The sequence below is a fragment of the Verruconis gallopava genome (assembly GCF_000836295.1).
Source record: "Verruconis gallopava strain CBS 43764 unplaced genomic scaffold supercont1.21, whole genome shotgun sequence".
NCBI lineage: Eukaryota > Fungi > Ascomycota > Dothideomycetes > Venturiales > Sympoventuriaceae > Verruconis > Verruconis gallopava.
Window position 1 is genome coordinate 217,751 of NW_015622157.1, and position 25,832 is coordinate 243,582.

General features: G+C 52.5%; 8 protein-coding genes across 10 annotated transcripts; 3 read left to right on the plus strand and 5 right to left on the minus strand.

Moving 5' to 3' along the window:
• Positions 1 to 11: 11 nt before the first annotated feature.
• Positions 12 to 4,195, minus strand: PV09_06240 (uncharacterized protein). Its single transcript, XM_016359845.1, has 2 exons — positions 3,529 to 4,195; positions 12 to 3,192 (listed from the first exon to the last, which is right to left on the minus strand). The coding sequence occupies exons 1-2, from the start codon at positions 3,773 to 3,775 to the stop codon at positions 545 to 547; spliced, it is 2,895 nt and encodes a 964-aa protein (XP_016212293.1). The 5' UTR covers positions 3,776 to 4,195; the 3' UTR covers positions 12 to 544.
• A 2,280-nt stretch (positions 4,196 to 6,475) lies between these two features.
• On the plus strand, positions 6,476 to 11,529 carry PV09_06241 (uncharacterized protein). Its single transcript, XM_016359846.1, has 4 exons — positions 6,476 to 8,158; positions 8,281 to 8,375; positions 8,483 to 8,654; positions 8,746 to 11,529. The coding sequence occupies exons 1-4, from the start codon at positions 6,769 to 6,771 to the stop codon at positions 10,227 to 10,229; spliced, it is 3,141 nt and encodes a 1,046-aa protein (XP_016212294.1). The 5' UTR covers positions 6,476 to 6,768; the 3' UTR covers positions 10,230 to 11,529.
• A 2,067-nt stretch (positions 11,530 to 13,596) lies between these two features.
• On the minus strand, positions 13,597 to 15,515 carry PV09_06242 (uncharacterized protein; the record flags this gene model as incomplete). Its single annotated transcript, XM_016359847.1, has 4 exons — positions 13,597 to 13,794; positions 13,844 to 15,061; positions 15,113 to 15,192; positions 15,302 to 15,515. The coding sequence occupies 4 exons, from the start codon at positions 15,513 to 15,515 to the stop codon at positions 13,597 to 13,599; spliced, it is 1,710 nt and encodes a 569-aa protein (XP_016212295.1).
• Positions 15,231 to 16,279, plus strand: PV09_06243 (uncharacterized protein). The gene has a single exon (XM_016359848.1). The coding sequence runs from the start codon at positions 15,830 to 15,832 to the stop codon at positions 16,172 to 16,174; it is 345 nt and encodes a 114-aa protein (XP_016212296.1). The 5' UTR covers positions 15,231 to 15,829; the 3' UTR covers positions 16,175 to 16,279.
• PV09_06244 (uncharacterized protein) lies at positions 16,237 to 17,663 on the minus strand. The gene is made up of 3 exons (XM_016359849.1): positions 17,396 to 17,663; positions 16,599 to 17,327; positions 16,237 to 16,538 (listed from the first exon to the last, which is right to left on the minus strand). Exons 1-3 carry the CDS (start codon positions 17,448 to 17,450, stop codon positions 16,375 to 16,377), a joined length of 948 nt encoding a protein of 315 aa, XP_016212297.1. The 5' UTR covers positions 17,451 to 17,663; the 3' UTR covers positions 16,237 to 16,374.
• Positions 17,664 to 17,868: 205 nt separating this feature from the next.
• Positions 17,869 to 20,025, minus strand: PV09_06245 (uncharacterized protein). The gene is made up of 2 exons (XM_016359850.1): positions 18,420 to 20,025; positions 17,869 to 18,351 (listed from the first exon to the last, which is right to left on the minus strand). The coding sequence occupies exons 1-2, from the start codon at positions 19,716 to 19,718 to the stop codon at positions 18,013 to 18,015; spliced, it is 1,638 nt and encodes a 545-aa protein (XP_016212298.1). The 5' UTR covers positions 19,719 to 20,025; the 3' UTR covers positions 17,869 to 18,012.
• Positions 20,026 to 22,660: 2,635 nt separating this feature from the next.
• PV09_06246 (uncharacterized protein) lies at positions 22,661 to 24,712 on the plus strand. The gene has a single exon (XM_016359851.1). The coding sequence runs from the start codon at positions 22,710 to 22,712 to the stop codon at positions 24,672 to 24,674; it is 1,965 nt and encodes a 654-aa protein (XP_016212299.1). The 5' UTR covers positions 22,661 to 22,709; the 3' UTR covers positions 24,675 to 24,712.
• On the minus strand, positions 24,607 to 25,795 carry PV09_06247. Of its 3 annotated transcripts, XM_016359852.1 has the most exons (5): positions 25,613 to 25,795; positions 25,541 to 25,556; positions 25,391 to 25,476; positions 24,843 to 25,331; positions 24,607 to 24,783 (listed from the first exon to the last, which is right to left on the minus strand). In XM_016359852.1, the coding sequence occupies exons 1-5, from the start codon at positions 25,635 to 25,637 to the stop codon at positions 24,770 to 24,772; spliced, it is 630 nt and encodes a 209-aa protein (XP_016212300.1). In that variant the 5' UTR covers positions 25,638 to 25,795; the 3' UTR covers positions 24,607 to 24,769. The 3 variants fall into 3 exon arrangements, with proteins under 3 accessions (XP_016212300.1, XP_016212301.1, XP_016212302.1); XM_016359853.1 differs by having other exon boundaries at positions 24,607 to 25,331; XM_016359854.1 differs by having other exon boundaries at positions 24,607 to 25,331; positions 25,391 to 25,556.
• Between the last annotated feature and the right edge of the window lie 37 nt (positions 25,796 to 25,832).

Sequence of the window (25,832 nt, forward strand, 5' to 3'; positions counted from 1 at the left end):
TGTTTCAAATCGTTTTCTCGTCTATAAAGCGGTGATTAAGATTGATATATATATATATATATATGCATGTATGTATAATATATACACATATCCCGTCTCGTCATCATTGTCGTCCCAGATACATATATATATATATATATATGTATGTATGTATGTATAGCTCTTAACGAGATTAAACCCTTCATTCCAGCTACAGTCACGCAACGAGCAGGAATGAATCCCACCACCTGCGCTCCTCAGCCCGCTATGTCACTCTTAACTTTTTTGGGTCCATCTTCCCGCCTTCACCACACCGCCGTCGCAGAGACCGTAATTAGATTCGATTATGGGGAGGTATATATGATTGTGTGTGCGCGGCCACATGCGTGATTACTTGGGAAACAAATAATCAAGAACGCAAAAAGGCAAAAAGCAAGGTCAAACTTCCAGCTTTGTACATGCACATTCAATTGTCGTCAATCGTCGTCAGCGTTACGATGAGGAGTATGAGTGAATCGAAAATGCGATGCAGATTTTCCGAGTGAGTGTCGAGAAAAAGGCAGCCTCAAAAGTCCTCGCCGAAAAAGATGCTAGCCTCTTCAATCTCTGGGTCGCCGTTGGCAAAGTCCCAGCCAACGATGGTGGGGTCCTGACTACAGCAGATGATGCGTCTGCTGTCGAACTGGAGCTTAAACACACGCGAGTTTGCGCCAGTGGGCTGAATGGGCGCGAGTGCGTTGGTTGGGTTATTGTTGTTATTAGCGGCATGGTGATGATGGTGATGGTGATGATGGTGCGGCTGGGCCGCAGCGGGCACAGCAATGGCAGGCTGCGGGGCGGGAACGGCCGCGTTTTGTGCTTGTGCCTGGGCTTGCGGCTGCGCGCCAGCGGCAGGCGGGATGCCGTGTGGGTGGTGTGGGAGGTTGTTTAGCCACTGGTTATTGACTGCGCCCTGCAGAACCTGTTGTGTAAGACTCGCCTGGGTTGCCGGCGTGTTCGCATGCGACACTTGGATACCCGTCGTAGTCGAGCTTATGGATGTGCTTGTAGCAGTACTGGGTCCTGCCACAGTTGCACCCGTCGACGACGACGGTGCTGCTAATGGACCCGTGGCCACGTTGGTAGCCATCTGTGGAGTGGCAGGGCCAGCATTGTTGTTCGCGCCGTTTTGCGCTTGATTCAGGAGCTGCAAGTTATGTGCCATCTGCGCTTGCATCTGGGCGACCTGGGCCGCAGAGAGCATATGACCATTCTGCTGCAACCACTGCTGGAAGTTCAGCTGCGTGGTCGTCGCGTTGACGTGAAGTGGCGCGTTTGCAGGTTGCGGTACCGCAGGTTGGGCCTGTCCTATCACGCCAACGCCACCGGGGAGCCGTGGTTGGCCGCCAGCGCCGACGACCGCTTCTGATTGAAGAAGTTGATGGGCGGGAATCCACTTGCCTTCCGCGTCACGGCGCCAAATGATGACGGACTCATCGTAGGAGCCAGAGACAATGCGTGCCCACTTGCTGCCGCCGCCGCCGGGCGGCAGCCGTGCGCCGAGAGCGAAGATCTCGTTTGGATTTCGGCTCCCGGCATTGCGTTCTCGACGCTGTTCCCTAGTCAACCGGTCCCTCCTTAGGTTGCCTTCGATCTGTGCCTTGAAAAACTGAAGGTCGACGTCCCTGGCCTCGGCCTCCATATCGAGATCGCTGCCTGGTACGTCGCCGAAGCGGGCTTGCACAGTTCGCACAAGGTTCTTGTGGCCCCGCAGACAGGCAACCTCGGCACCTGTGACACAGTCGAAGATGCGCACTGTCTCATCGCTGGAGCCGCTGACAATGCGCTTGCCGTCGAACTGCACGCACGCGATGCCCTTTTGGTGGCCGCCGATTGTTTTCAGACACTGGCCCGTCTTGATGTCCCAGATCTTGATTAGGCGGTCCCCAGATGCAGAAACGATCTGAGAGCCGAGCACTTGAATTGCGTTCACGGCGGCATTGTGGCCCTCAAGCGTGGCGAGGAGTGTGTACTCACGCAAAGGCATCACGCTGGTGAGATCGCCTTGCGCCATGGTCTTAATGTCGAGGATATATGAAGGGAACTTGGCTGAGACGGATGCGTTGCGCATCGGATATGCCTCGTCCGTCGGGTGCAAGGGCTTGCGGTTCCAGATCTTGATTGTCTTGTCCTTGGAGCAAGTGATTAAGTATCTTTCATCGAAGCGGAGGTTGAGCACGGACTCCGAGTGCGCGCGTTCCAGCTTCGTGATCATCTTTCCAGTGGAGAAGCGCCACAGGATCACATGACAATCACTTCCCCCAGAAACGACGAGATCGTGTTCGGGTCGGTCATCAAATTGTAGGCACAGAACCGATGCATTGTGTCCCCTGAGCGGAGGCACAGCCAGACGTTGTGTTGCGAGGTTCCAAATCCGTAGAGTCTTGTCACGGCTTCCGCTGACGAGGTGTGTGCGCGTGTACTGAATGGTGTACACGCATTCGGCATGCGCTTCCTCAGGATGACTTGGGTGCGGCAGTTGGAAGTTCTTGTACTTACCCATCATCCAGTTCGCTTCCAGCCGCCGCTTCTGCTTGTATAGATACTGCCAGTTGACCGTTGGGTCAACGTGCGGGCTCAGTAGCAGCGAAGGTCGAATGGGCGGGTCGAGGCCTGTGTGTGTGTGTGACAGAGCCAGAGGCGTGGGCGGCGTGGGCGATGACGGCGATGCATCTTTCATTTCGGTATCCTCCAGCTTGAGTGGTGCGCTGTCCTCCACGCTGTCATCCGACCTGTCGCGGTGGGCAGCCCATTGTAGCGGACTGTTTGTCCGGCAGGCCAGCTGATCCTCGTCGCGCGCTCTCTTTTTCGGCGACTTTGTCTCCGCGTCGCTGACAGCATCCGCTGTTCTCGCCCTGGCCTTACCTGTTGCGCGCCGACGGTTCCTCTCGCGCAGCTCAGCTTCGTATTGACGGACCCGCCGCGTGTCGGCAGACCAGCCTTCACGGCTATACAGCTGCCTCCACAATCTGCTGTCCAGGGCGCGGATTCGCCACGACTTGGAAAGCTTTGAAGCCAGCAAGAGCGTCTCCGGATCGAGGTACGAGAACACCTCGAAGGTGATCTCTGGGGGCAGGTAGTGCACGGGATCGATGTGCAATAGTGGGTTCAACCTTTCGACAATAGCTGCAATGGACGATGTCCGCAACGATCGCAATAACGCATATGCAAGTTCTGTTGACACACGATATCAGCGGTCCAGCTCCAACACGAGTGGATGGGAAACGTCATGAGTGCTCCTCTTCCCACGAGACGTCCCGCACAGCAATCACCTAGGGCCGAAAATGATGTGGTGTACAACAGCAGATTCTGCCGGCCGCCTTCTTAGCTTTTCATCGTCCACATCTTTCATCCCATCTCAATATTCGTTCCCGACTCCTCGTTTTAACAAGAAAATTTTTGGCCGTTTATTCTCCCTCGACACTTTACGTCTCACAACACTCAAGACGACGCAAACACGACGGAGGATATTTGGGAATGGGTATAAAGAGGAGAGGTTCAACAACGTACCGCTTCGCTCAGCCTCGTTCAGATTGCCTATCCACTCCGGCAGAAGAAGAGAGGGCTGGTGCCCGTCCGGAACAACATCCATGATGACATCGCCAATGCGGGACTCGGCGCGCATCTCGCTGCCGGCCTGGCTCCGCGTGTCATCCGAGTAGCCCTCATCCAGACGGAAGATGTTGGCGTTTTTAAAAGGATGGAAGAGGGCGGTGGGCGGCTGTGGGGGACCGTTGCCTCCTCGCAGGTCGGCCATGGCGGTGAGTTGCTGTGATAAACCGCCAGGCAGAGTAGGTGTGGAGGTACGAGGAGGTGGTGAGGAGCGCACGGGTGCGGCTTGGCACTGGAATTGGTTTTATCAGATAAATGTGCGTGCGGTACTACTGGCGAGGGCAACGACTACGGCGACAGCGATGAGGGCGTAGATCATTGAGATAGGCGGGCTTTGATGGTGCGCGTTCGTGTGTGCGAGTGGGGAGTTTCGTTGCTCGACTTGTTCGTCGAGCGACTGCCTGGACGAGACTGGTGATTGTGCTTGGGCGAGCGATTGGGCCAGATGCGGAATAGTGCAGCTCTTCTATGGCCCTTGACGGACCAGCAATGCAAGGAGGGACCAGCAAAAGCACGTCGAAGTCGTCGTGCTGCACCGTCACACGGTAGCGGAGACAATGCTAAGTTAACCTCGCAGAGGGTCTGGTCACCTGGTGGTGGAGGCAAGTGGAGAGGGAGATCGCCGGGTCATCGCTGGGTCAGTACTGTGGTAGAGCGAAAGGGCCTGGCGGGGGGGCTCCCCAGCAACGCGCAGCGAGGTGCCCACTGCTAGGGCCACTATTTTGCTCCAGGAGGACCCGCACTCGACCCACGAGCCGTCTGGACGGAAACCTGGCACCAAGACATGCCATGTTGCAAGGAGCGTGCGCTTCGCTCGCATTGAACGCACAAGGGACGTCTGCGGGTGCAGACCCGGCGTACTGGCGCTGCAGAAGACGGACGCACGGCGCCAGCAGGTGATCGAAGAGAGTTGCGACAGAGTAGTAGGATTTGCTGGAGCGACCACAAGCAGCACCTGTGCACGGAAGGGAGAGCAAAACGTTGCGGCAGGAGAAGCATCAACAACGGCGAGAACAGCAGTCGCAGCAGCAGCAGATACGTGCGGTTTACGCTGCCATGATCACCGAACGCTGTCAAATTTGTGTGGTAATTACGATTGTGCACCACCACCTCCACGACCACAGGCACGAGCAGGGCGGCGGTGAGCCACAACCGATCTAGGAGGCATGCTTATCGCTGTCGACGCTGCTGCTGTAGTCATTCCCGCTCGGCCCAGCAGTAGCCGGCACTAACTATGATGGCATGTAATCGGTTGACGCGCGGGGGGAAGTGTAGACTCCCGAACGAGCAAAGTTTCAGCGCTCTCCTGAAACGTGCTGGCCGACCTGCCAATGGCCAGAGGGCCGCGGGCCAAGCGCGCAAGGATGCCGTGGAGCGAAGCAGAAACGGAGGGTCGGAAGAGAGAGGAAGAAAAGAATAGGGAACGAAGTTTCCGAGTTGCCAGGATGGAGCTAAAGAAAAAAAAGCAAAAGGACAAGGTGCAGAGGAGGATGAGAAGAACGGAGTTTGGCAGTGGAGGAGCTGGTGCGAACGGGCTCCGGGTGGGCGGCCCCGAGCCGCATGGTGGAGACTGTTTCGTGCGTACGGGCGGAAGAAGAAGAAGAAGAAGGTACCGTGCTTGGAGAAATTGGGTGGCTTCATGGCGATTGTTGCTACACTACTGCTCAAGGCTGTACTGCTGTGATGGTTGCCATGGACATGGCTGTGGTCCAGCTCTTCCACCGTGGATATCCGCATACACAAAACACACAGTGCGCGTCTACACATGTTCCCATTCCACACACCCGCGCTCGCTCACACGCTCGCACACGTCTCTTTTCTCCGTCGACGATTCTCGACCTTGCCTCCATGCTAGCGTACCGTCGTGGCTTGCGCATACATGGGACACCTTTGCAGTCGTTCTGGCACATGCTGACCCTGACTGAGGCCCTCGACCGTCAAACCCTCATAGCGCCAGTGCCCAACCCTAACATGCAGTAGCCGCAGAAGCCGTGGAAGCCTAGGAGCAAGAAGCAGCCGCAGCCGCAGCAGCAGCAGAACGGCTTTGCGGGAGCAGCAGAACTAGTGGTGGTCCTGTAGCAGCAATTGGCCCCTGCCCTCGCTCGTCGTCGTCCTCGACCACGCACTGTGGCTCCCCCTACTCAAAACCCGGCCCATCTCCACCCAGCGTCGTCGCGGCACTCGCACCCTCTCAACCTCTCCCTGTCTGCCTTCTCGCGCACTCTCTGTCCCCTCCCCTCTCCCTCTCTCGCTCGCACCCCTCGCGCGTGCACACATCTCTCCCTGCGCCATCCAACACCCTCTTCTTCTTGACAAATAGTCCGCTGCCCAGCACTACGTCAGCGACCGAACCGCTGGGCTGCACGCCTCGTCTGCAAGTGAAAAGGTTGGCTCGAAGAATCCTCCTATCGCCTGGACCCCGACGCGCCCTTGGCCTCCTACTGGACGTCCAACGCTGCCTTTTGCCGCCCAGTAATCGCTACACAATCACGCCCACTGTGAACGAGAGGGAAATTCACCCCTGGCGGCTGGCCGACTGTTGATCCTCGTCAAATCGCATGCATCCGCTCCTCATTCCTCGATCCCTCACTGCTGCTGTTGATACCCTCGAGGAGCGAACTTTCAACCGTCGTTCTTTTGGCAGAAGACGACGACGCTGTATGACTGTTGCTGGTGTCGACCGAAGTTCATCGTCACAATATATGCGCTCGAACTGCGTCCACTACCTACGCAACTCAATCTCACACACGCGCACATTCACGTCGAGCAAACTCTCGACGTTCTCCCCTCTGCCCCCGTCGCAAATTCACTACCCCCCCAAGAACTAGCACCCCCCCCCCCCCCCCCTGGACCCAAACTGAACTCACACAAACGCCTTGCGCTCTCACACCATCCACACTCTCATCCTCTCACTACCACGTACATACATTTCTTCCCCTTTCCTATTACTTATATACGGCCGAGACACACATACTCTCTCTCTTTTCAGCTCTCGCTCCTGCCACCACTTGATCATCCCAACCCTACGTCTCCAACCCAATCAACCGGCCGCCCTCACCGCCCGCCAACGCGCGGGTTGAGTCAGTCAGGCCGCTTCTCAACCCTGCGCTTCTCTCGCAACTGGCATGCCCTGAGAGCATGGATGTAGCCGTCCGCACTCCATCTGCCGCACTGCATCAACCTCCCCGTGCGCTGCCATCCTCGACGCCGAATCGTCTCAACACGCTCGCACGCCCGTCTGCGCCAATGCCGTCGCAGTCGAGCGCCCACTTCTCGTCCTCGTCGCAGCAGTCGTCGCTGCGAAACTCAAACTCCACCGACGCCACGTCGTCCTCCACCCTCTTCGGCCATGTGCCGCCGATGCCCACCTCCACGCCTTCGAACGGCGTTGGCCCGGTCGTCGCTAGCAACAATGTGCTGAACAAGCGCGGCGACGAGAGCCAGTCCCTCTTCCAGATCTGTGTCAACACTCGACAGCGACTGCGCGCCATTCCCGAGTGCGAAGAAGCGTTGCAACAGGAGGAGGAGGATGCTCAGGAGCATAACGAGGACGCCGACCCCGTCACCCTTCTCTGGCGGACTCTGCGTCAAGGTTTCCCTCTCATGGCTCTATACAACGCCTTCAACCCCGAGCAGCCCCTCACCGTAGACCCGAATAAGCTCACCAAGCGCGATCGCGCCGCCAGCATGAAGTTCCTGACTGCCTGCATCCGGGAGCTCAACTTCCCCATGACCGAGATGTTCACCGTCTCCGAGTTGTACGGTGAGGACACCACCGGCTTCGTCAAGGTCGTCCGCGTAGTCAACCGTGTGCTCGACATGCTCGTTCAACAAGGCTGCATCCCTGACACCTCAGAGGCAGCAGCCAGCGCCGACGACGCAGCCGCTACCGCCGCTCAAGCCGTCAAGAAGGCCAAGACGCGACGCCAACACATCGTCGATGAGCTCGTGTCCACTGAGCGTACCTACGTCCAGCACCTCGAGATGTTGCAGGCTTTCAAGGAGCTTGTCGAGACGCGCCAGATTGTCTCTGGCGACACCATCCACGACATTTTCCTCAACCTTAACGCGCTGCTGGACTTCCAACGCAGGTTCCTGATCCGCGTAGAGCAGACGTACGCTCTGCCCGAGGAGCAACAAAATTGGGGAGCCCTCTTCACCCTGTATCGCGACGCGTTCACCGTGTACGAGCCGTACATTGCCAACACGCGCAAGTGCGAGCAGGTCGCCCTGCGCGAGTTCGACAAGCTCAAAGAGACTGGTGGCCCTCCCGAGCTGCGCTCCATGGTCGAATCCCCTACGGTTTTCTCCGCGTTCCTTCTCAAGCCATTCCAGCGCCTTTCGAAGTACCCACTCTTGCTTCGTGAGTTGCGCGACAAGGGCGACCTGAGCGACGAGAAGCGCGAGGATATTACTCGCGGCATCGAAGCCGCTTCCGCAGTCCTAGATCGCACTAATGAAGCCGTCCACATGGAGGAGCGCAACGCGGCCACGCAGGAACTACGCGAGCGTGTCGAGGACTGGAAAGGTATGTCCAGGTGTTTTCTTTTGCGCTCTTAGTTCTTTTTTCTTCTATCTTCCTTGACACTTACTCTGTATTAATTAATTGATGCCTTCAAACTGACTTGGCTCTTTCCTTTTCTCTTGCAGGCCATCGCCTCGACAGTTTCGGCGAACTTCTCCAGTATGGCACGTATCAAGTCATCAAGGGTGGCTCCTCTAGTGGTAAGGACGAGGAACGCGAGGTACGCACATTTTCTCCTTCCTTCTCTCTACCTGATTTACGTGTTCGTCCTTTCGTGGACAAACACGCGCGATAGCTTTTCTGCCTGTGCTAACGGATCTAACTTAGTACAAAATCTATCTATTCCAGATGATCTTGCTGTGCTGCAAGGAAATGAACACGAAGAAAGAGAAGAACAAGAACAAGCAGGCTACCGATCGAAAAGGACGCACGAAACTGCAGCTCAAGGGCCGGATTTTTATGCAGAACGTTACAGACACGATCTGTCAAAGCAAACCAGGTATGACATGTCCACAGAGCTTCACGCTAACAGAACACGTGCTTCCTTATGTACTCGTATGCAATGAGCTCTTATCTAACCCGGAATATAGGATACTACGCCTGCCAGATCTTCTGGAAGGGCGATCCAGGCATTGAATTCTTCACCATCAAGTTCCCAACCGAGGAGACGATGCGCAAGTGGGCTTCTATCGTCGACACGCAGAGACTTATGTGGGCCGAATCCCAGATGACTCCTCGCAGCAGCACGCTCTCACGATCGACGACTCAAGTATCGGACAGGGAGTTCAACTGGATCCGAGAACAGAATCTTGAAAATCCATACGCAGAACAGGACGACGATGACGACGACGCAGACGCCACCACGCTCGTCAATTCGGTCTATGGATCAGGCAGCGTGGCAGGAGGCTCCAGCTCCAGCCTTGGCACCCGCTCAAGAACGAACACCTTGGACAGCGCCATGGGACGAGTACCCCCAAGACAATTCCCAATGGGCAACCAAACCCCAGCTCTACAGGTGCGCACTAATCCGGCCATGCTGCAAAACATGACCACGCACTCCCCCGGCCCCGACGTCATGGAGTCATACTTCTCGCCAACATCCGAATCTCCTGTCTCAACCAGAAGCAGCGGCCAGTTGAGCATGCACTCTGGCATGTACCCGTTTCCTCGTCAGCCCGTGCCTGCCATGCCCAACGGTTACGAGGACAGCAACAACCGCTTCACAGCGCCCGCCATGCCGCGCCAAGCGTCCCGCGACGGCTCTCTGAACGGCTACCAGGCCCGCGGCGCCCAGCGTCCTTCGCTGCCACCCAGCATGAACTCTGCACAGAACGCACGGATGCGTTCAGCCAGCAGTCCAGACATTCAGAATCCGATCGGTGTGCGCAGGCTGCCTGATCCGTCGCAGCCGGGCGTACCAGACATGCCCGCATTCCCGGCACATTATGCATACCAGCCAGGCATTGGTCGCCAGAACTCGGGCTCGCCCGCATCCATGGCATCGATGCACCAAGGTTTGCCTATGCGACCGAACACACAGTCCCCGAGTGTGCAGCAGCAGCGCGAACGCATGGCCACTTCTCAGCGCTCTGGTGGCAGCCAGGACTACCCGTATGTGGCCAACGCACAGCAGCCAGTGCCTCCGCACCTGACGCGTGGCATGTCGCAAGTCGATCGCATAGGTACTCCAGGCTCTATTGACGCACGCATGATGGAGCGCCAGCAGCAGCGCACGCACACGCCTCCTATGCCCGTCCAGGGCCTACCTGCGACACCACACCCACAGCCCACGCAGCTGAAGGTCAAAGTCGCGTATGCAGCGGGAAGCTTCACCACAACGCTGGTCGTACCCATAACGATCAGTTACCAGACGCTCAAGGACCGTATTGACGCCAAACTGTCTCGCACAAGCAACGTCAGTCTTGCATCGGGACAAGTTAAGCTAAAGTACTTGGATGACGGCGACTACATCTCCATCCAAAACGATGAGGACGTGCAAGTGGCGTTTGAGATATGGCGTGAGCAAATTGGCTCAGGGCAGCCCATGGCTGAGGTACAGTTGTTCGTCCAGTGATGGATCAACTTCAACTCTTTTTTCCATCTCCCGCGAGAAGAATAGGAGCAGCTTTGGGAAAAGTCGAGTCGGTGACTGGTGCAGACTACCTTCTAGGCTCTGCTGGATCGATGAGAAAATACGTTGTCTGCCCCGTATCAGAAAAAGAGCAGTCAACACGGCCATGCATACACCAATGCCAAGCACATTCCCGCTCGTCGCGTTCTTTTCTGGATTATCCTATATGAGCTAGCGCGCCTCTCTACTAAAGGCAGAGGGCAGGCCAAGAGTGTCGAACAGAAATCGAGTACAAAAACTTGCACCCTTTGCGCGACTGGCTATGGTTTGGATAATCCGCAACGGAGACTCCGGGATAAATTTTTTTCTCTCCTTTTTTTCCTACTTTCGATACCCCCAATACACTACCTGGAGCCTGCAAAGACACCGTCCAACAAGCATTAGCATCAGTATCACCGGGGAACAAAAAGGGAAACACCGCATCATTCACCGGGCGTTTATTTTGCTTTCTCACCCCTTTTTAGTCCTGCAGGGATGGATGAGATGGACGATGAAGAAAGGAATCGGCGTTTGGATTTTCTACCTCATGCTTTTTCTTCAAGACGTCTGCCACATTCGCTTTAAATTTTTACCGTGGATCGGGCGCCTAGATGCGCATCTACCTTCGTTAGCAGGGACATGTTCCCCACCTCTTTTCCCCCCTCTTTTTTCCATTCAATTCTCTGCTTCTTTCCGTGTTGGAGATGGAGTAGATGAGTTGGCGTTGCGATATGGGAACTTTTTTGGTTTCCAGGCGTGGGTTTTTGTCTTCTTGTTTTTACCCGGCGTGATTCCCTTGTTTTCTTTTTTCCTCGTGGAAGAACATCAGCGGGAGAGCGGAGAATGAAGGCTGCGGAGGGCAAGCGGGCATTGACGCACAGAAGCAGTTGAAAACGTGTGTTTTCTTGTTCCCGCGAGCGATGCGGCTCATTTTTCATAATGACGATGACGATAGCACGACCACCACACAATTTGTAGCGAGAAGGATTATTGATGGGAGAGGACTGATTCCTGCAGCGTGCCTGCTTCATGCAATGAGAACAGTGGCCTAATCCGTCGAACGGAATATACACACATCTTCATGCGCATGCAAGGGAAGTCTCGGAAGATCAAACGCGTGCAACATTACGTGTAGAATGCTAGGACATATAGCTTGATATGGGCCTTTTTTCAAGGCGCTGATGGCGCCATTCAAGTGGATAGTATGCTACGAGTGAGACATAAATAAGGAAGTTTTGGCCAGTTATTGAAGAGCCTTTTTCACGCCATTTCGATGCAGCCCTTTTTTTTCACTGTTCACCTCTCCTTTAATGCATAGATATGTCACATACGGCTTATTCCGACCCAAAGAAGTGGCATACAAGGGGCATGGGAAGAGAATCGTGGAATCCTGTCACGTGGGGCCAAGATTTCGAAAGTGGAACAGCGGGAAAGCGAGAGCCCGAGCTTTTCATCGAACTATAACTTTCCGCAGAATTTTTGTCGACCATCTTTCACCTCACACCTTTCTGCAATAATCAACCTCTGCATCTAGTGACCATATGTAAGTAATAATACTAATCCGTTTCCCTCCTTTTAACCCGTCCTACCTTGATGAAACTGCACAACCGCAAATTTTCAAACTAGAGTCTTTGATCTCTAGAAAGGAGAAGTGAAAACGTATTGCACGTCAGACTGAAAAGCAGTGGGCCATTCCTCTTCTTCTTGTTCTTCTTTCCCCTTCTGGAATATCAAGGAGCCGTCAAGAAGACGAATCGGCCCTCTTGCGAAATGGACGAATCCGTTTTGCCAATCGCTAACTTTGGGCTATTTATTACCTTTGGGGGCTGACGCGTTCTTCTTCGCAGGTCGAGAAGCAAGAGAGGCAGTGAGAGGAGAAATATTGCGATATTTCTTGCAGAGTAATGATGTGTACGTTTTTACCCTTCCTCGGTCCTACCTATATCGCCGCTGCGGTTTGCCACGTCTGCGTGGCGGCGTTGGTGGTGCTTAGTGCTCCGTGATGAAAAACACTATCTACATTATACGCTGGAATTACCGGCTGAGACCTGCGGGTCTCTGATGTTGCTTAGAGGCTGTTACTGATGCTTGCAAGCGGAAATTTAAGGGAAATAGGGAAAAAATTCTGAGCTTTATTTCCCTTAGCTTCTCTTGCAAGAGTCGAGTTTCTTCTTCTAGATCCAGATTACCCACTTGTTGAATGACACATGGGTTGCTGACTGAGGTCATTCTAGGATTGTATGTGTGACGACTCCCTCTTTTCGATTCTTTATTTCTATCTCGCTGCGTTTCGCTCGTATGCGAGACGGGGAAGATCCAACGATGCGTACACCTGATGAAGCACAGCACTGGGCTCCGACATAACAGACATGAGACGACATGCTTTTCTGCGGCCGGCCTAGAAAACCGTGCCCACTGATCTATACGTTCTCGTGGTTCTTGTCAGTGGAGATCATGTGTGAACCTGTCGGCTGACTTGGAGGCGTAGTCTGGGGAATGCCTGTAGCTTTCCATGTGAATTGACTCTTGGGAAAGGTAAGAAACTGGCCTTCAATAACGCCTTCTTCTGTTCTAACCCCTTCGCCTTCCTGATGAACGCTTTAGATGACGAGTCTGATTCGGGATTCCCGATGACGAAACTCCTTTCAATTTCCATTCATGCATTACTGAAGATGCTCTTGATCAATTCACGGTTCTCTTTGTGTATCCTTTTCTGACATTTTGCTGACAGTGAGTCAAGGTGCGAGTCCAAACTGCCCCTTGATGTTGTAAGCGTGATTTGGACCTTGGTGGCTGCGACTGAACAGTATTCCACCGTTTAAAAAAGCTCGTATGTGACATTCCGATCGGCGGCATCCTCGTATGATGATACACAAAAACTCAATGACAAGCATATGTCCAAGTTGCTCGCAACGAAGACGAGAAAAGTTTTATTCTTCTGAACTGTGTCTGCTAAAATGCTAGGCGACTGTGTAGATGTTTTAGAGTATACAGCTAACATTTCATCAAAGGTTTAAGGTGAGCCTTTTAGTGATCACCAGTCTTAGATTAAGTCCAAGTAAGTTCGCCTTTTTTACCGTTCGCCATACACTCTTTTCCAAAATGATGATTTATTTATTTTCTCACGACGGTCGACATAGCCTCATGGCTTTGATGAGAGTGCCCATGACCGGGCTTATAACTGAACGACAAAAACATGCTTGACGTGTGACAACTTATATTCACAAGAGCATTGATTGCTAACTTCGATATTACAGGCTGGAAATAAGATGATCAAAGTCGTGTGAAATCAACACCGTTATCTTATGTACAGATGTAAGCCCAGGATCTGTTATCGCAACCTCATCCCGCGGAAAGCGAATGCCGTGCCAACTGCTGCAAGACTGGCCAAGGTCAGACCCATGGCTTTGTAGCTTATCAAAGATTCTTCAACAACCCGTCCCAATTTGGTCACAGCTCCGTCTGCCTTTAACTTCTCCGCTCCTGTACCTGAGACGTCATAGTCGGACCAGTCGACCTTGCTTAGTATCTACATATTTATCAGCCATCGTCTTGCAATCGCGATATGTATATCTTACTGTTTGATAGTGAATAACTGTAGAACTCCAGTTTTGTGTGATTTTGCCATTATCTTTGCGCTTGTACCAACTGCCACATCGCGGGTCGGCGAAACTCGTGTTGGCGAGCTCTTCTTGCAGCTTATTGTTGTACTCCACCATCCTCTGGTGATTCGGCTGGATAACGAGTTGGCCTCCGCTCAGTCGTGCCTCCAAGACTTTCGCAATCAACGCGTTAATGTAGCGGCTCTGGGCCTCGATCATGAGGATGATGCTGTTGTGGCCGAGATTTGTGTTCGGACCATACAACATGCCGAAGTTGGGAAGTGACTCGACGGTGACGCCGTACAAAGCTTCACCTCCCTCCTTCCAGATGTCGCCGATGGCGCGGCCGCCGGTGCCCCGGACGTCGATCGGGTACATGAACTCGACGGTCTTGAAGCCAGTGGCGCAAATGATGAGGTCATACTTCTGCTCCTCGCCGCCGGCGACGATACCATCTTCGGTGATCCTGTCGATGTGCCGCGTCTCGAGCCTCACGTTGTCCCTGTTGAAGACGGGGAAATAGTCGTCCGAGATAATGATGCGTTTGCAGCCGATGTCGTACTCTGGCCGCAACTTCTTCCACAGGTCCTCTCGATTCGGCAGCTGCGTCTTCATCAGCTGGTCGCTCATGTCCCTGAACATTGCGGATGTGGCGGTCGAGCCGCCCTGGACGAAGCCGTACGTCCATTCGCGAAAGTCCATAAAGTCGGCGCGCTTGCGCTGGCGCACGTACGGCACCCACCGGTACAGGCTGCGCTTCCACGCTGGGATCGGCATATCGCCGCGCGGCACAATCCAGTTGGGCGTGCGCTGGTACACGGTCAGGCTGCCGACCACAGGGGCGATCTCTGGAATGATCTGCGCTGCGGTCGCTCCGTTGCCGATGATGGCGACGGCCTTGCCCTGCAGGTCGTATGACCAATCCCACCGGGCGCTATGCATGAGCTTGCCCTTGAATTCGTCCAGGCCTGGGATGGACGGCATCTGCGGCACGTTGAGCTGGCCGACAGCGGAGACGAGGAAGTCCGACGTGATGGTGTACGACGGGCAGAACTCGGCGTCCTTGTTGCCCTGCACTTGCACCTTCGTCTTCCACTTCTTGGCCGCATCGTCCCACACGGCCGACTCGACCGCTGTGTTGAATCGCACGTAGCGGTACAGCTCGTATTTCTGGGCCACGCCCACGAGGTATTCCTGCTCTCCCCGTCAGCTTCGTCCCAGCTCGGCAGATCTGCTTAAAATCACCAGAATCTCCTCTTGGCCGGGGTACTCTCGCGTCCAGTCCGGGTTCTGCTCGAACGAGTAGCTGTACAGGTGCGACCACACTGCGGATTTGGCTCTTTGATCAGCAATCTAGGTTCTTTTTTTTTGCTCTTTTTTTGCGGGGTGTTGGGAGGAGGGCCAGGGAAGCTGTTTCCATTTGGTATGGCTCACCGTCACAGCAGCACCCTGGGTATTTATTATCCCGCCAAGTGCCCCCCAGGCCACCGCTTTTTTCAAGAATGATGAAGTTCTTGCACTTGTTCTTCGTGATCAGGTCGATGGCGGTGCATAGACCTGATATACCAGCACCTATGATAACCACGAATGCCTGGGTGTGGTCCTTGTTCCCAATAGGCACCTGTGGCCACGGTTTGTCCCCCGCCATGCTGATCCTTCTAATCGTAGAAACGAGGTAAACACGAAGGGAAAGAAAAATAGAAGGGGATGTTTTGGCAACGGGAGATGATGGGCAGGCAGCACAGAGGGGGTGGAGGGGAAGCCGTCAAAGAACACAAAGACGGCTGAACGACGTCAAGACGAGAGTTCAAAAACGAAAAGGCAATTGTCTTTGCAGAAAAAGCTTTCGAAAACGCTACGCTGTCAAGATCCCTCCGGGGGATCACTTGGGTTTTTGTTTCCAAGGCGGCTGGCGCCATTTTCGCACCAAAGAGCGGAGACACGGAGCAGGATGCGAAGAGCATGACATGGACGTGTCGAGGTGCGTATGCTAGAATAACCGGCAGAGTCGTCCACAGCGATGCGGGGATAAACTGGGTCCCTTTACCCCTTGCTCTCGAATGGGAAATTTTCGACGCGGTGGCGCTGGGGTTGGCTGCGGCGGGAGTGAGGGTACGTTTAGTCTGCTGTTTCCATGGAGCCGATCAACCTTTTAGCTTCCCGCCGTGCGATGCTTCTCGATCCAAAAGGCTTCTAGGCCCGGCGCTGGTTGCCCTTCTACGCACGGCTTGGTGGCCTGACAGACCATTCGCGCTGCAGCCCGCTCTTCCGATGCCGTACTTGGTCCAGTTCATTGGTACGTCTTGAGACACAGGCCTTTTCCTCCTCAAAATTCAAGGAGCGATGGGGACTGTGGTTCAGTGAAATGCCGCTGACAGAGCTTGGTTCACGGTCAATTGAATTCAAAATGCGCATATTGAACTTGATTAGGTGTTTTCACTTGGCTCGCCTCAAAAAACGCCGCGCCCGCCAACGAATGCTATCTACCAAAGGTGCTTTTATGTACGTCAAAGCTTCGGCTTCTTCATGCCCTTGACACCGGTGACTGCCTGTCCGCTGAGGAGGAAGTCCGGGTACTTGAAACTGCCCACGCCCGGCTGCAAGTGGTTGTGCCACGAGCCTCCATCGACAACTAGAATCTCTCCGTTGACGTAGTTGCCCGTATCTGAGACTGCGAGAAGAAATTAGGTCGTGATCTCATCAATCTGTGCAGGAAAGGCTCTTCACTTACACAGGTACACCGTGGCATCCGCGATTTCTTTGACATAACCCAAGCGACCGCTGGGGATGTGACTATATCTGCCCGAAGATTGGCCCTCCTTCGTGGACAGCCGGAGCATGCCCTCTGTGTTTGCAATGGGACCGGGAGAAATCACGTTTGAAGTTACGCCAAAAGGACCGTGCTCTATGCAGATCGAGTACGCGAGCTGGTCAACGCCCGCTTTCGCTGCGGAAGGCGCTGCTTGAAGCGGTGTGCCGGTGTAGTGCATCGTCGCTGAGACGAAGATGATTCTGCCGCCCGTGCCGGACGAGGGCCTCGTCTTTCCGTCAACCTTGTGCTTCTTCGCGGACTCTATCAAGTATGGCAGCGTTGCCTTTGCCGTGTTGAAGCTTCCGAGCAAGTCAATGTCAATCACCGTCTTGAACGCATTCGCGCTCAGCGCGTCGATCGAGGCAAGGAAGTTACCGGCAGCGCCGGCAATTACGAAGTCGATGCTTCCCAGCTCCTTTACACACCTGGCAGCCGCAGCTTCCAGGTCCTCAAACTTGCGGACGTCGAGGTTGCCAATGCCCAAAACCTTGGAGCCCTTGCGAGCCGTCTCAATGTCCCTCGCCATGTCCTCTGTCTTCTTCGCATTGCGCCCGAGGATACACGCGTTTGCGCCTAGGTGAACCATTGCGCGTACTTGTGCGGAGCATATCGTGCCTGCGCCTCCTGTACAGAAGACGACTTTGTTGTCTGAATTGGCCCACAGTCAGCCCGCCAGTTCCAGAACCTAGCGCCAACAAAGCGATGGGTGTATATACCAAAGATGCCATCCCGCCACACGTCGCTCAGATACTCGTATCTATCCAGAGGCATGATGGGCAGTCCTGAGCGAAGAGGCTCTCGGATCCAATTGGAAAAAAGACGGAATGTAGACGCTAGCTTTGCTTCTTCGACGGGGGGAACGACCGTATTTGAAGCTAAGCAGCTTGCATAATGCTACGTACATCGTCGGGTAGAGGAGCAACGCAAGCTGATTCGGACCGAATGACGTCTGATTGGACGAAGGTGTACCGAGGTGGGTAGTTGGTCGTTGCCATACCTGAAGCGGAGAGCTAGAGGCTGATTACTTACTATGGATACCGCGGCGTTCTCACTTCTACGCCTCGTGATATGATATTCTGCTTCGGGCTCTGTCTTGCCCACCAATTGCGCAGGAGTAACTAACCACGGCAACGGCGCATCTCTCAACGTAGAACGATCATTGTTCGATTCATGCCCTCGCGCTGTAGCAGGAGTGCTTGCAACACTTTGGCAGTGTACGATTCGAAGATGATTATCAACCAGGCGAATTCTTTCAAACCATCTAGAACTAGACTCATCCCGCAAAGTCCAATTTGCAAATACTCCTTCCAATGCCGCTTGAAGAGACCTGAAATCACAGCTTCGCTGCCTTCGCTTTGTTCTCTGCAGCGACTTGCTCTCTCAGGATTCTTTTCAAGATCTTGCCGTTCGGGCTTTTGGGTATTTCAGCTACAAACCTAACCCCACCAGTCAACCGTTTATAGCTCGCCAGCTGGTCTGAGATGATCTTCTTAACGTCGTCTTCCGTAAGCGTCGAGCCCGGCTGTCTCACTACAAACGCTCGCGGGAGTTCCTCTCCCTTTCCTGGCCCTGGAACGCCAATCACCGCGCAGTCTGCGATCTCTGGATGAGCGAGCAGGAGCCCTTCCAACTCTGGCGGCGCCACTTGGAATCCTCGAACTTTGATAAGTTCCTGTGCAGGCCGGTCAACATATGCGAATACAAGGCAGGCTGGAGATCAAATGAAATTATCCGACGCACCTTCTTGCGGTCTACCACATACCACTTCTTCGTTTTTCCATCGCAGTACAGGATATCGCCAGTGTGGAAATATCCCTCTTCGTCCCAGCTTTCCTTGGTGGCTTTCTCGTTCTTATAGTAGCCTTTGATAATTGTAGGGCCTCGGACACAGATTTCACCTCTCGTGTCGTAAGCAGTGATGTCGTTGTTGTCATCATCCACCAATTTCACGTCCGTTCCTTCTAAGAAAATGTTGCCCACGGAGCCTGTCCAGTCTTGTTCCGGCCACCTGAAAATACTCAGTGCCGAAGTCGTCTCCGTCATGCCCCAGACTTGGGTGAAAACACAATCTTCGGCGCAGAGCGCTTGCAATCGGTTCTGGCTCTCCGCATCAAGTGGCGCCGCGCCACATCCAATCCGCCTAACGCTCCTCAGAGAGTACTTTTTGTTGAGAGGTGACATGATAATGGCGATGACCAGCGGAGGCGCCATTCCCAGGTCCGTGATCTTGAACTTCTCGATGGCTGCCATGTAGCCCTCGAGATCGAAACGACGCATTATATATATCGTGTTGCCACTTCTCAACGGAGAAACGTGGACTGCTGGAACCGTTGAGACGTGGAATGATGGCAACACGCTCAACGTTTTTGGCTCCCAAGGTACCTCGCGGCCTTTGCTCACCAATGTATGGTAGGAGGTTCCGTTCCAATGAGTTTGCATAGCAAATTTGGGAGGCCCTGTTGTTCCACTTGTTGTCAAACGACTCAGTTCGAGGTTTTTGAGAGTTTCGGGATCGGTGATGCGCTCCCATTCTTCGCTTCCTTGCTCAAGCAACCAGGTCCAGCTTCTAAATCCTGGTGGGACCTTCTGTTCCGGTTTCGTATTGAAAACGAAAAGTTTGTCACGCCCGATACCGTCCTCGTCTAAGACCTTGACAAGAGAATCCAGGACCTCCGGCTCGCAAAGAAAGAACGAGACATCAGCCGTCTTAATGTGATGCCTGACTTCGAAGGGGCCGTACGCTGGGTTCATACCGCTGAAGATACCACCCGCGCCGACGCCGCCGAGAAATAGCATGCTGAACATGATCTCGTTAAAACTGGTAATGCTGAAGCAGTCGCCCTTCTTCAGACCTGCCTTTCGGAATCCGGCAACGAGTTTACGGACCATTACATTCGCCTGCCTCCATGATATGCTCCGAGAGGTGTCATGCACGTCATAATAGATTGGCTTGTCTGGATCATAGTCGCAGTTGTCAAGTGCAAATGACACTGCGTCCTGACACGGTAGGTCAACATGTTCTTGAGACAACCAAGGCATCGTTACTGGCCAATTGAAATTTTTTTTTCTTGAGTGAACTGGACTAGCTCCGATAGAATTCAAGGGAATTCAGAGTACTATATATGACATGACTAGCCGAGTCCATTATTAGGAGCCTTGTTAAGAGGCTCTTCTCCATTCAGCAATTGGCGTGCCCCTCAGTTCGGGTACCCGAGGCATAGGTGGTATTCAGGACCATCCACTAAATCCTGAAGAGCGTGTGAAATAAAAGAGTGTAGACTCTGATAAAAGGCTTCTGATCTCGAGCAATTTTTTTTAAATCGTGTCAATTGAGTCTGGATTCAAGTTATCGTCTAACAATCTATCACCAGATCGAAAGAGGGGAAGTAACTTCGGTGTACCCCGATTCGGTGCGACGTCATTCGCGCTCGGGACTGACTGATTCGAAGGCTGACATGCTGCACACTTCACGTTAAGGGAAAAAGAGCATCGAAATCCAGAGTTTTTATATAAAATTTATGCGTAGGCAATTTTGAGAGTCTAGTACCAAGAGTTGTTTCGTCCATTAGTGTTCTGGGCATTTTAGAACTATGTCTGCCAGTATCGGCAGTGCACCAGCAACAGGCAACTCTGTTAAGTCGAGAAGATCTTGAAGCCAGGCTCTGTCGTGTATCGAGCTTGATGATGTCGCTTCACATGGGTGGGTCAAACAGTCGAATACATGGTAAAATACTCGATGGTTCGACGCTTGTTATCAAGGAGCATTCATGACGGAGCATGCATCAGGAGTCGCACATCGAAGATGCGAAGCTGTATTAATGTCGCTTCAGTCGTGCAATGAAGATCATCTGTTCTCATGTCCATGACACCTTTTGCCTTACAGTGTGCATGTCTCGTGCAACAGTGTATTTCGTAAAGGAGCAAGATTTTGTTAGGGAAGCCTCATGCGTAGCCTATGAGAGGAGACAACGAAGTGCGACCCTTGATGTCAGCCAAGTCCACATACTTACGTTACGACTCTACACCCGCGGAGGACGATACAGCTATACCTAACGTTGTTTTTGACTTTAGATCATCCAACTGATTGTAGACGATAAAAATGATTGTAGAAAACCTACGAAATTCTAGAAATAAGACGAATACAAGTGATAACTAGCCACGCTCAGACATACGGAATTCATTCGCTTTTGGCATGATACACACAGATGCAAGATGCTAAGCGAGGGACCTATCTTTCTCGTGGTTCTCTTTTTGGTAAAATGCTCTAATTTGATCAGTCTCGTCCATCGGAAAGAGAATTGCCTCATGCTCCTAGACGATTCTTCGTTCGCTTTCATATGTTTGTTATTCATGGCGATGTAGAGTAAGTATTATCACGAGCAAGTTACATCGAGAAGGGAGTGGTGGGGACATAGTACATGCTACTTGTAGTGTTTCAGCATTTAGCGATCGGTTGAACATTAGATCCCGAAGCTAAACATAGCTGAGAGACTTATAACTGGGTCTGATCATGCCCCACTCAACATCTTCCACGGCACTAGGACAAGTTACTTCTGCAGATAGCTACTTCTCGCTCATGAGCTGTTTGCTCCCATTTCATGGCCCCAGTTTGCACGACGGAGTGAATCTCTTCCGAATCCCCTCGATCTTGATAGCTATACTAGCGAATCGAGGCGTTGAACAACTTAACGAAGCCAATTGCGAGAGGAAGATATTCGTGTTTTGAAAATCTATCTCCTTGCTTCAGTCTCCAAAGGAACGGGTCTCTCGTTGGGATAAGGTTTGGAATGACGTCAACTATGTTCATTATGCTTCGGTCAACTTAGGACTGCATATGAACAGCTCCATTATCTTTGTCGCAGATCAATGTGGACTTCAGACAACTTGAGAAGCGTTGACAAGGAACAACGCCGATGTATGTCAAATCCACAGATGGCCGATCGTGTCCATGAGAAGTCGTCAGGAACATGTTGTTGTGGCCTTCGTTCTGCGAATTTGGCGTAAGACTGTTCTGGCACCATCACGATGACTTGTGAATACGTATAGAGTTTCAAACAGCGCAAGATCGGCCCGCAAGTTCCGGTGTGGTCACGATGCGCAAATCCAGACGGCCTTGTCTCACCAATATGGTACTGCGTTTCCAGAACGTCGTTATCTTCGCTCCTTTGTAGGACTAAATCATATCGTGTTTTCAGCCGTCTTCCTCATAGAGTCACATACAGGAAGGAATCAACTACAGTGTGTATCGCAACTTTTCCTATCACGCCATTTGTCGAAGTCAATCGTTGGGCCGTCTTAATGGTACGGCAAGTCGGGTCCCAAAACGGCACGCGGAAGAATCTCCGATGTCTCTTTTGAGAAAGTTCAGATGTCAAGCCATCAGTCTCCGACGGTAAAGGACAGAAAACAAGCCAGGACATGCGACTTTTACTGCGACACGGACTGAGCGAGACGCTGCTCGCGTTGCCGTTCGTGCCAAAACCCGATGTGATTCGTCCAAAGATGGTTAAGCGCGATCTGTTGCTCTACCTGAATCTTCGATGGCGTTCGCGACCTGTCGTCTCGTATTCTGGATCGTCTCACAACACACTTCCGTGTAGCTTGTTGCGGCTTACGAAACTTTGTGCGATGTCACAAGATCCGAACGTGCTCCGAGCTCAGTTCGTTGAGCAAGTAGTACGTACAATTTTGGCACCCGGTTCGTGGCTGTAAGCAAATAGACGCCTCAATCAGTTCAACTGAGTATGTTGATCATGGCACACCAACTGGACCCAAAGTCTGCTCCGGGCATGCTTGAGACACATCTATTACCGCTGCGAGCTTTCAACGTAGCCAGAAACCTATCTGTGTTCTGTTCTTATTACTCTTGCATTGCCAAGGTTGCTCTGCTTTCCTAGCAGTGCTTCCTTCCAACTTTCTAAACAGTCTCATTCCTCTAATTTCCTTGATGGCGACTTTCTTCAATCATCCATTCTAATGATCTGGAGGGGACATTCACAGTAGTTTTTGTACTTATCTTTCATAGATGCTATGGCTGAACGGCGTCGAGATGCCTCTCCAGTAATGCACCAATCGACTCGAATATCGCAGCTGGTGTCGGATGATGCAAAGACGTTGAACAGTTCTACAACTAGACTGAGCGCCGGATCAAGCTTGTCATCTACGCAGCGATATTCACATGTGCTGAGAATTTCGGAGCATGGGGCAAACATATCCTTAACAGTCACAGAACCACTCGATCTTGCACATCCCAACTCATACGCGCTGCACTTGGGGCCACGATTGTCAGTCCCACCTCCAACAGCGCAGTCTAGGGGCTCCTCCTCAGATCAAAGATTGCCCCGTTCAAGAAGTCGACTTCCATATCAGAGATCCACACTCTCGAATGAGCTCCTCGCAATCCAATACGATGAACCTCAAGAGTGTGCAATAGACCACGTTGGACGCCTCTGGTCACCATGGCCGCTACGATTCATCACACTGCTGGCAGTTGTTGCTTTTCTTTCCTCCTCTATTTCAGCATTGGAGATTTTGTCGCTACTATCTCGACGGCCGGACGGAATACGAAAGTGGACAGAGACCGCTCGTTTCATATGGACTTACCCTCCACCATTACTTTTCATTATATTGGCATCCGTTTGGAGTCAAGTTGAATATCGCACAAAGCAATTAATGCCATGGCGGACCATGGCTACTGCCCCTGCGTCTGCTTCACATTCCATTCTTTTAAATTACATTACACCTTTGAACATAATTTCGTTCACTCAATCCTTGAGTTCAGGACACCCCGGTGTCGCGGTATCGATTGCCGTTGGTTTCCTCAACAAGCTCACTATCATCATTTCTACTGCAGTCCTCTCCTTACAAGATGGAAAGCTGATTATCCAACCGATACCTCTTCGAATTATGGAAACCCTGATAGGATCGTCGCTTCTTCTCGTCGCTTCAATGACTTTCTTGCGACCTGCTCCAGCTACACCAAATGATACTTCCACTATTGCCGGACTCTCAGCCATTCTATCGAATAGTACTGCGTATGTCCGTGTCATGCGTGGTCTCTCTTTAGCATCACCAGAGAGGCTGGAGGAGGAAGTCTACCAACATCGCTACCAGACAAGCATTGGGAAGAAAGGCAGTGATACCTTTTTTAGACTATCTCTAGCCTCCAAAGAGGATGCAGCTTCTGGCTCCTTTTTGAATAAAGTTCCCCGGGCCATTGCACCCGAAAAGTGGTGGTCACCAATTCACGATCTGACCCGTCTCAGTATTTTGGCATTTATTTTGGGCGCTCTTGTTGCTGTGGAGCTTCTGCACCAGCGATCGCAAACCAATACTGGACTGGTGAATATGGCAGATTCGAATCGAACGCGTTACTTATGGCAGGTGCTTCCCGGATTCATTTCGGTCGTCGTAATGATGTTCGTCGGCATGGTAGATCATGCTACTCGACTTATACAGCCTTTCCAAATGCTGAAGCGGGGGCATGTTCCAGCTGCGAGATCAATTGAAGTCAACTACCTCGCGCACATGGCCCCAGTAGCTGTCTTCAAAGCTATTCAGAATCGACATTGGGGAGTAGTTTTTTCGGCGGCAGCAGCACTGATTGCTCCAATTCTCACAGTTGCGAGCTCCGCCCTGTTTTTTCCAATTAACGGTCGTCTTGTGCAGGACAGCATCTCAACACGAATTATCGAGGGACTTCTCGGGGCTATCTTCTTCCTCATGGCTGTGTCATCTGTAATCGCAGATACGCGCCGAGTGCTTCCTTACAATCCTTATTCTATCGCAAGAATGAGTTCTCTCATAGCGGAATCGAGCCTTCTGGAAGGCATAGTTCCTCCTGGCACCGAGTGGGCGTCACCTAAAACAATTAAAGACACAAACGTCTTCTCCATGTTCGATTTCAGTCTCGGATATTTTGAAAAACCACGACCTCAACGTAAATCCGAGCGGATATTTGGAATCGACGTTGGCGACGCACTGGCACCTCCATGAGTTCACATTCAGATCATTACTACATCAGATAAATGTCCACTTGTAGAAATGGACGTCTATAAATCTTCGAAATGCCAATTCACCAACTTCATACCCTAGATGCGCGCACCTGTATAATGTCGTGATGAGCTTTCAGCTATTTATATACATTCGTCACTCATAACTTACACAGCGCCTCCAAGCTGCTCTTTGTGTCGTCCTTGCTCTCTTTGACGAGCCTAGAAATGTCTCTGAATTCTGCGATGCCCGCATCGCCCATGCACTCGTACAAAAAACTTTCACTGCTCGTCACGACCGCACCCTCTGCACGTAACCTTGCAAGCGCGATAGGTACTTCTTCTTTGTTGCAGCTGCTCACTGCATCGGCCAACACGTACACCTTGTGGCCTGCGGCTAATAGATCTAAAGTGGTCTGGGTAACGCAGATATGGGACTCAATGCCAACAATAATGGCAGAGATCTTAGTCTGCGATCCCGACAGCAGCGAAGAGCGCACCGCGTTTTGCACTTCAGGCGTCCACATGCTAAAGAGTGACTTGTCGCTGTGGATCAACGTCTTGTAGCCATCCGGAGCATCGAGCTTGAGCTCTGCGCATGTCTCGCCCAACTTCGCACGCTGCTGGGTCGTCGCCACGATGGGGATGTTCAAGATCTTGGCTGGAAGAGGTCAGGACACGATTCGGGCCTATCCCGACGCGCTCACTCGCTCGACGTACATGCTTTGAGCATCTTTTGCGTGGTGGCGATCACCCGTCCATACTCATGAATGGCAGGTCGGAACTTCTCCTGCAGGTCGCAGATGCTTCACGAAACGGTTAGCCCTCTAATGAAATTGGAAACGCTGTGCCATCCCCTAAAGTGCGTACAAGAGTGCCGGATTTACTGAACACATGTTAGTCGACGTTGCCGCTCTCGACTCGCCCAACGAAAGTACATACGTAGTCTGCGCGCAGGAGCAGCCATTATTGATCCTATTTTCTCTCCCCTAGCTGTATTCGTGCGGCTTTGCCAAATGTTTGGTTTCGATCGAGCTCAGCGTTTCCTTTACGATCGAAGACTTACACTACCGTGGTTCACACGTGCACAAGAGAAGGTGGAGGCGGCTAGTTGCCACCCGCTTTCGGGCGGAAACATGGAAAGTATTTTCACGCATTACGG

Coding starts and splice junctions, on each gene's coding strand:
- PV09_06240 (XM_016359845.1), bottom strand. CDS start 3,775: ATGGCCGACCTGCGAGGAGGCAACGGTCCCCCACAGCCGCCCACCGCC. Junction 3,193..3,528: donor GAACGAGGCTGAGCGAAGCG/GTACGTTGTTGA, acceptor GTGTGTCAACAG/AACTTGCATATGCGTTATTG.
- PV09_06241 (XM_016359846.1), top strand. CDS start 6,769: ATGGATGTAGCCGTCCGCACTCCATCTGCCGCACTGCATCAACCTCCC. Junction 8,159..8,280: donor GCGTGTCGAGGACTGGAAAG/GTATGTCCAGGT, acceptor TTTCTCTTGCAG/GCCATCGCCTCGACAGTTTC. Junction 8,655..8,745: donor GATCTGTCAAAGCAAACCAG/GTATGACATGTC, acceptor CCCGGAATATAG/GATACTACGCCTGCCAGATC.
- PV09_06243 (XM_016359848.1), top strand. CDS start 15,830: ATGACATGGACGTGTCGAGGTGCGTATGCTAGAATAACCGGCAGAGTC.
- PV09_06244 (XM_016359849.1), bottom strand. CDS start 17,450: ATGCCTCTGGATAGATACGAGTATCTGAGCGACGTGTGGCGGGATGGC. Junction 17,328..17,395: donor GTGGCGGGATGGCATCTTTG/GTATATACACCC, acceptor GGGCCAATTCAG/ACAACAAAGTCGTCTTCTGT. Junction 16,539..16,598: donor GGATGCCACGGTGTACCTGT/GTAAGTGAAGAG, acceptor TTCTTCTCGCAG/TCTCAGATACGGGCAACTAC.
- PV09_06245 (XM_016359850.1), bottom strand. CDS start 19,718: ATGCCTTGGTTGTCTCAAGAACATGTTGACCTACCGTGTCAGGACGCA. Junction 18,352..18,419: donor ATGTGGTAGACCGCAAGAAG/GTGCGTCGGATA, acceptor CGGCCTGCACAG/GAACTTATCAAAGTTCGAGG.
- PV09_06246 (XM_016359851.1), top strand. CDS start 22,710: ATGGCTGAACGGCGTCGAGATGCCTCTCCAGTAATGCACCAATCGACT.
- PV09_06247 (XM_016359852.1), bottom strand. CDS start 25,637: ATGGCTGCTCCTGCGCGCAGACTAC. Junction 25,332..25,390: donor GCAAAAGATGCTCAAAGCAT/GTACGTCGAGCG, acceptor GACCTCTTCCAG/CCAAGATCTTGAACATCCCC.